The sequence below is a fragment of the Plasmopara halstedii genome (assembly GCF_900000015.1).
Source record: "Plasmopara halstedii genome assembly, contig: Scaffold_208, whole genome shotgun sequence".
Lineage (NCBI taxonomy): Eukaryota > Oomycota > Peronosporomycetes > Peronosporales > Peronosporaceae > Plasmopara > Plasmopara halstedii.
The window spans coordinates 112,387-120,539 of NW_020187129.1; the positions used below are offsets into that span (position 1 = coordinate 112,387).

Sequence of the window (8,153 nt, forward strand, 5' to 3'; positions counted from 1 at the left end):
CTCTTGCCACAGAAGAAGAGGGAGGGACGACGCACCTGCTGCAGATAGAAGCAGCAAACTAGGGCAATCAAAGCTATGATGTTGTGACTAATGACGTTGATGATGATGATTGGTGATGGCGCGTGGTTAGTTTGCTGATTCATGTGATGGGTAGTAGCTAACATACAAGAGTCGATGAATGACTTTGAAGGACTACACAATACTTCTTGTGGGCCCGCGCGGCTGCCTACCACTGCTGCTGGCTGGATACTCATGCAAGTACTCATTATACTCATAGGTTTACTCATAGACAGTCAGCAATTTACTCATGCAATACTCATAGACGTCTCTAAAAGTACTCATTCCATGAGTACCGCTGCGGAAAACATGTATAAGTAACTCGAGTACTTTGTACTCACCCATGACTCATAAGGACCTCCTATGAGTACATGTTACTCATAGGCCATGAGTTAGCTCGAGTCACGAGAAACGAACGATGCCCACCCATACTCACCCATCTCATGGGCAATTACCCAATACTCATCCGGTCTGTGTATACTTTACACTGTTGTCAAGTACGATAATGAGTATCACTTTGAGTATGGGAGGGTGATGAGACTCCGAGAACGACAGGACCTTGGAATTCGTGGACATTTAGTCTCACGTACAAACGTCCTCGGAGCGTTTGAGAGCACGGACCCGTATCGTCAACATTACTCAATTCGTTCAATTTGGTAGGAGTTGTCGTCAATTCGACGACTCAGTCTGCAAAGAATAAATTTACTGTAAGGAAGGAGCATTATATGTTCACCTGTCTGTAATAAGCGTTTGTTCTTATTTAGGCCGAGAATCAGGCGCAAAAGTTGGCTTATGATCGAAAGCGGTTATTGTGCGGCTAAGAGGGAGCTTACTAGCTATGAAAATGCGCTGGCGAGACACCTTATTACTCGCCTCAACTTAAGCGCCTGTGAATGCACAATCGAGTCAGACAGTGAGGTCGGTAATGCTAAGTATTAATTCTTTGAAGGCAGAAAAAGGAATAATGTATTTCTGTAGGTGACAGAGGCTATGATGACTAGATATTCTTTCGTGCTACAAACGAGCAACAGCTCATCGCGCTATTGGTATTCAAGCTAGAAGGCCACGCATGATAATTGGCACCCACGTGAGGTACTTAAGAAGCGCGTTATGCAACAGTTGCCTCGGGTGCCTGCACCGCTTTACCAGGTGTTCTGTGTGCAATCAAGAAGGGAGATAATAAGCGGCCGATGTCACAGGTGAATTCGAGCTCTTTAGCAATTGGAATGACGGCACTTTTGAAAATGGTACAGGTTACCATCTATATAAAACGTCTCATTGCAGGTGCTTTTTGCACGAGACCCTTTTGTGTTTGTTCATGCTTCCTCTTTCGAGAAGCAGTGGGTGTCGAATCTAAGGGGAGGGTATAATCTTTAAAGGGGTTACACAAACCCTGGTATGAAGGGTTGGGTCACACAATATGGTGTGACCACACAATGTTGTGGCTTCACCTTGACAAGAAGCCATTACGTAATCTGACCAGTCGTCTTCCGTTCTATCATGAAGCTACAATGAAAAGTTTTAAAATTCGAAAAGGCGATGTGAAGATATTTGGTTCAGCACTTGCAGGCTGAAGCAATTGAACTCAAAAGATTGCTTGTAAGCAATTGGCTGGTCTGCCAGTAGTTATGCATTTTACTATAGAAAACCTATAGATTTAGGTGTAGGCGGCTTTGCCACAAATAAAAGAAAGAAATACAGTTTACATTTTGAACGGAAGAATTTATCGGCCGTGGGTAAAGTTTGTGGTTCCTCTTGAAGTAAGCAAATTGCGATCTGCTACACTTGTACTGGTTCTAATCATAGAACAAAAAAGTCGGTGACCTAATCTTAGTTTTCTCTAAGCGAAAGAGCTACGGCAGCCCCAATGCACAGTTTTTGTGCCATGAGAACCAGTGGAAGCTTGGATGGCGGAGGTTCTATGAGCGTGTATAAGGCGATGGACCTCATTCAGAATAATAGATTTTGTCGCCGCCGCGCCTCTTCGTGATACTTGCAGACAACTTATTTGTGACATCACCAAAACAATCTTGCCCTGCATGCCTTTCACTCTACAACCGGTCTAATCAAAGAGCACACAAAATGGCTCATGCTGATATACTGAGACATGTCTTTGTGATACCAGACCCGAGAGTGCCCACGAGTGCCGTTTGTTTCCCGAGGTAGCTGCTTCATGAACAAGACATGGCACACTTTCATGTGGAGCGCCATATATATAAGTCATTTTTATTGGGCTGTGCTAACGTAGGATTTTTCATCTTTGCAATGGCATCAGACCCTCTCGTGGAGGCAAAACAGATATCATTATTATGAAAGGCCTCTATATGGGTGCAGCTCACATCAAGACCTTCCACGTTCACTCTTTCTCTTTACGAAAAGCGGTGGGCGTCAGGAACAATGTAGAGTACGGCCTTCGTGCCGCTAGAGCACAATCTGGCAAGACCTATGAGCACGCCAGTGATCATTGACCAAAGTTTTGCTGAGAAGAAAGAGAATGACTCGTTAGCTGCAGAGTAGATCGCAAATGTTGCAGATGCTCCCACTATAAGTACACCAAATATTTACGCCTTGCGTGCCCCTTCGTTCACGGCTGAGAGAAGCTATGCGTCGCGTAAGGCAGACGACAAACCCCTTGTGAAGAAACGACATGCCCCAGTAGGCGCTAAGCGGTCTACCGGGAAGAATCTAATTTGATTGCACATCGTCGAAATCGTGGTCAATGAGATTTTGCTTTGAAAGAAACGACTCACCCATAAGAGGTGGAGCTTAACCCTCTGGGTTGCTAGCTGTAGATATCAATCTCCTAGGCTTTAAAAGCCTTGAAAACCCTTCATTTTTAAGGAGCGTCTGCACGGCTTTTGAATCAGTTGGCAGTATTCGGAAGCACTAAAGATGCCAGGTGCGTATACATACGTGCATATTGCGGCAAAGACACCGGCTTACATGTCGAAAGTCATGTCTAGCTCCGACTGAAGTCTGAAGGCGTGGAATGTTGTCCAGTTCTGAATCTACATAGAAAGGAGATAGCGTTGCTGGGTGCCTCTAAAAGAGCTTGAAAGCGGTAGTTAGCCGAGGTCTCTGGATGATACGGGAAAAGACGACTGCATTTCGTGGTCTCTCGATTGCGTCACTGGCAAGACGGTCATGAACAGCTGGAAAGTGTCTCCTGTGCCAGTATGTGTGGAAGCGACTCGTTGTCACAATCTTCCGTGCCAAATCTGGTGAAGTCGAAAGGCGGCTGTAAGTCGCGGTTGGATGGGCTAGACTATCATATTAAGTGTGATGACCCATCTTAAGCACAAAGTGGCGGTTATATTGAGTCAGTGTTATCATGCGACACTATCAGCTCGCAGAAAAGTAACGCTTAACAATAAATTGGTGGGCCAGCTTTTTCATTCGTGATTAAACTTACCGGGGTTGTCGTAGATGCTGTAGATTATTTTCAATACCTATGGCAAAATGTTTGATAGAACCAAAAGAGTTCTCACTAAGATACGTGCAATTAACGCATGACGGTGAGGCCATCAAAAATTTATGCTTAGTCTAACGGAAGAGCCGCGAGCTCGTTGACCGTCATGATTAAATCTATAATTGCACAGCAATCACAGCGAAAAATTTGGGACTGTTATTCTTATAGATCCTTTTATTCCCTTGCCACTGGAATATCACGGTTTGGTACCGAGGCAGCCAACGAGTACAACTAAACTTTCCTTTCGGAGCTCCATCATCTTGATAGTTACCAGCTCTTCTGAGCGTATGGTTATGCACAATTACACCAACATGCGATGTGAAATAAGTACATTTTTAAAGTATTGTATCGAATACAATTGTACCAAATGTGTAAGAGTTAAGCACACAGCAGTACTTGCCTTGATTCGGCTTCTCTTCAAGAAATGCACGCAACCCGGTTACTGATGGTACCTGGTGTCCTTGATAAGGTAATCAAACAGCTCGTATCTCTTCCTCATAAAAGATACGACCCTCTCACGACTCGGTCGTGGGAATTTTAACAAGTGCTACCAAGTGTGACAGGGTTGCCATGCACCTTGCTCAGAAAGATCTTCGACGCAAAGAGTTTGCATTGACAAACGCGGTGGTTGGATTTGTACGCTCTACCTACGAGCGAGATTGAGGGCCTTTGTAGCAGCTAATCATCTTGATTTTTCTGCTTTTTTAAGAGTGACATACATAACATCTAAGTGAGAGTTAAGTACACACCTTCTAGTATACAAAATAAGACTATCTTTGTTGCTGGACCAGCCCACGCGTACCACGGACCTCTTTACAGAGTCCCTTCTTCTTTATCAGTACTATTTCATTGATACCTCTGCATATTCACAACTACCCAGATGTGAAATATGATTTTTTGATTGTACAAATGAACGGTGGAGGTACACCATCGTACAGTACGTAACCATTGTCTTTGTGAACCCAGTATTACGTACTTCTTACGCCTTAAACTTTTCAGAAGGTTAATGCATAATACGGTTTGAACCTTGCAAGCTTAAATTAAGTGATACTTTGTTAAAAATAAACTACATTTTTATAGTAATACTACTGTTTCACAGACCAATATTTTTAACGGATATCCTATTTACAAAGCTATCAACGATGTTTTGGCCAGCTCAGCAAAAGTCCTCAACCGATCTTCTGTATCAAAAATTGATCAGGCGTCGCATAATTAGTTATCTCGACATTTAAGTGTTCGACATCTTCATCTTTCAAAACTCCAAAATTGCTCTGGCTTACTGTGACACAGAGCAAAACCGACACGACACAGACATCTACGTAAAATATATCCAGACACCCTTCGCGATGTTTTAGGTCAAGAGTCTGCTTTGAATGTTACTGCAGATGCACCGTATTGGAACAAACCGAGTCGTGTACTCCAAACAGAATGTCGTGAGCTTCCACAATTTCGATTGCCATTGCTGGCTCAGATAGTGAAGCATGGCACGAATGATCAAGAAGTCCAATCACTTGGCATAAGCTGTAGATTAATCGGCTACAAGATTATGATAAAGGTTGATGGCGAGAGAACGCACTTGCGCAAAAATGACAAGCTCATTTAAGAACTCTTGAGCTAATTTGGCAAGATGATAATGTGAGCAAATAGTTTGGTGATCGGCCAGGATTCGCGATACTATAGTGAGCATATCAACGGTAGAAAGATATAAAAATAAATGTACGAAAAGAGGTGAGATGACCAATCACAAAAATATTGACAGGTCTTAAAATATACTTAGTAAGTTTATTGAAACGTAGTAAGAATCTTGGACGAGCAGAACTCTTGAAATAGAGCTCAGTTCGTGCCATTTCGGTTCAAAGGCAATTATCAATTCGCACTTTGTCATCTTAAATATTTTTGCAACGTAAATCTTGTCAAGCACGTCATGAATAAGCGCAGAGTCTTCAGTGCTGAGGCAGATACTCGAGCCAAAGCTCTGAATTTGCTGGTTCGAGTACGTGATTCATTTGACTCTTTTTGAATTCCTTAACATAACGATTTAAACGTTGTGTCATTAGGAAAAATGCAAAAGTGACAAGAGAAAAGCAGTAGCAGACGCTTTGACAGCAAAGCTCACAGCAAAATATGCCAAGCAAGATCCAACATTTGCCTCGACTATCATGTCAATGACTACTCAGCTTTTAATGTACTCGCAAAGAAGGGTGATGGAGGCAGATATTGTGGCGTTGGAAGCAATTGTCAAGAAGATGAGTATGGAGCGTCAGAAGTTAGAGCATGTGAATGGAAGAATAGAAGGTCAGAGTGCTCGAGAAAGTCATAGAGAAACAGCACAAAGTGCTGGATCTGAACGAGCATCAAATAGGCCAGTAATTAATTTAGCAGATCTCAAGAAACATGATGAGTGGGTTCTTCTCGATGCACTTACTTTGGTCGAGTTTGAAAGAGATCGAGAAAAAGAAAAGGTGAAAGCATTGGAGAAGAAAAAGACCCAAAAGGCATGGCTTGATGTACAACAGCAAGAAAAAGTCAAGTCTCAAAAGTTCGAGAAAAAAATGAAAGAAGAAGAGTTTGAGCATCAACTGCACGATCTGACTAAGTGGCGAGGAGAGGAGAGCATTAAATTACAGCGAGAGCAAGAATGCATGTTGAAAGTCCGTCGGGAACGAGACGAGCAGCTTAGAATAAAGAAAAGTGCGATAGAAGAACGTGAAGCTAAGCGAAAACAAGAAGAAGCAGAAGAGGTCGAGCGTGTACGAGCAGAATTGAAGCGTCAAGAGATTCAAGCTCGTCATCGTCGTGAGGTCGAACATGCGCGTATGAAAAAATTTCAGACTGAGAACTCACTGATCCAAAGTCAGAAAAGCCTCGTAAAGCTTCAAGAACATCAAGAAGATGTGGAGCTTATGGAAGCTTATGCTCGACGGTTAGAAAAAGAGGATGACGAGCGGATGCGTCGATTGCAATCAAATCTTCGAAAACGTGACCAACGGATGGAAATTGCCGAATCCATTCAGACACAGATAAAGCAGAAAGCACTCGAGGACGAGCGCCGTGCAGAAGAGCATCAGAGAAAAAAGAATGCAGCTGACCAATTAGTGCAATTGCAAAAGCAAGATGCGGATCGAAAGGAGGCACTTGAGCGCCAGCAGTTCTTGCTAGAACAACGGGCAGAGAAGAAACACCGAGAGCGTAAAGAAGTTGAGGATGATCTGACATTTGCACGTCAGTATCATTCCGAAGCCCAAGCCGCACTTAAAGCTCAACAATGTCAAGATCGAGAGACTCGTCATCGAAATAAAAGTTTTCAGGAAAAGCTAATAGCACAAATGGCCGAGCAGAGACAAAATCAATCAAAGTCATCGATGCACTTATCTCGGACTTTTATGAATAGCCGCGAGAGGCGCTTGAATGCAAAGCTTTTACAAAAGCTTGAAGACCCTGAAATAGGTCAAAAGGTTCTGAAGGTACTTAGCCCTCTGAATGAAGTGCCTATCATTGCGACTACTTTCTATTAAATCATCGTTGTATTCAAAGTTATCCATCAAATACAACACTCATTTCGCGAATTGATTGTAACATTAGTTACAAGACTTTGCCTTTGAAATTTATTACCCAGCTGCTCTATACTTAAGTACATCTTTCACGATTGAAATCTAGTCTCACAAACTTGATGATGAGCATGAACATTCAGTGCGAGGCTAGACAAGTTAGTGCTGCAACTGTATGATACTTGAGCATAATTTGATCAAGTGAGCATTATACATGATAGCTAGCAAATTGGAGACATCAATTCTGCTTTAAACGTTTGCCACTATAAACACATGAATGAGTCCTGGAGATTCATGACTTGAAGTAATATGTAAGCGTATGTACTAGATCTCCAGGCTTCTTGATACTTCATCCACTTTGTCAAGTTATTGCAATATATAAAATCGAAAAGCGACCTTTATTTTGTTGCACCTGCAGTCATGACTTACATAAGTCGATTGTGTGTGTAGTATCTGCAAATTTGAGCGTGACAAAATCGTGTTAAATTCAAACATATCATAAGTATTGGATTACCGTTATATCTTCGAAAGAAGTGAAATCCAACTTTTCAGAATTCACTCATTTTAGACAAAAACTAAATTCATCAAGTAAATTGACAGAAAATAATCACACGAATATCAAATTTTGTCATGCATCGAAATCATGCATTTCACTTCATTTTAATTCCTTTGCACGCAATCGTATGCTTGGAGATAGCATTGACTGCAATAAATACAAAAGTAACGAACTCGAAATCACTCAAAAAAACATCTTGCGTGAATACACTTCACAAACTCCAGCTGGACCGAAGACTCGGCTTCGATAACGAGAGTAGAGTAATGTGATGAAAAAAGCACCAGCAAATTTGAACCATACTTCGCTTTTTAGCAGGTGACACGAATGACGAGTAATCTGGAAAGCTAATGTATTGTTATTGCACTACTTCTTCGTGGAATAATAGAACACAATATATCACTCTTAAAACAACTAAAAGAAAAGTACTATATTACTTGAGAGACTATCCATACAGCTAGCTAGCTACCTATGGATTTTTGGTATAGCATTTGAACAGGCAGAAATAGCAAGAGCTGAAATGCGA

The 8,153-nt window shown here is 42.0% G+C and overlaps 1 protein-coding gene across 1 annotated transcript; it reads left to right on the forward strand.

Moving 5' to 3' along the window:
• Window positions 1-5,450: 5,450 nt before the first annotated feature.
• PHALS_03014 (uncharacterized protein) lies at window positions 5,451-7,041 on the forward strand (the record flags this gene model as incomplete). The annotated part of the gene is made up of 3 exons (XM_024721112.1): window positions 5,451-5,519; window positions 5,584-5,931; window positions 6,043-7,041. The coding sequence occupies 3 exons, from the start codon at window positions 5,451-5,453 to the stop codon at window positions 7,039-7,041; spliced, it is 1,416 nt and encodes a 471-aa protein (XP_024572834.1).
• Window positions 7,042-8,153: the final 1,112 nt, after the last annotated feature.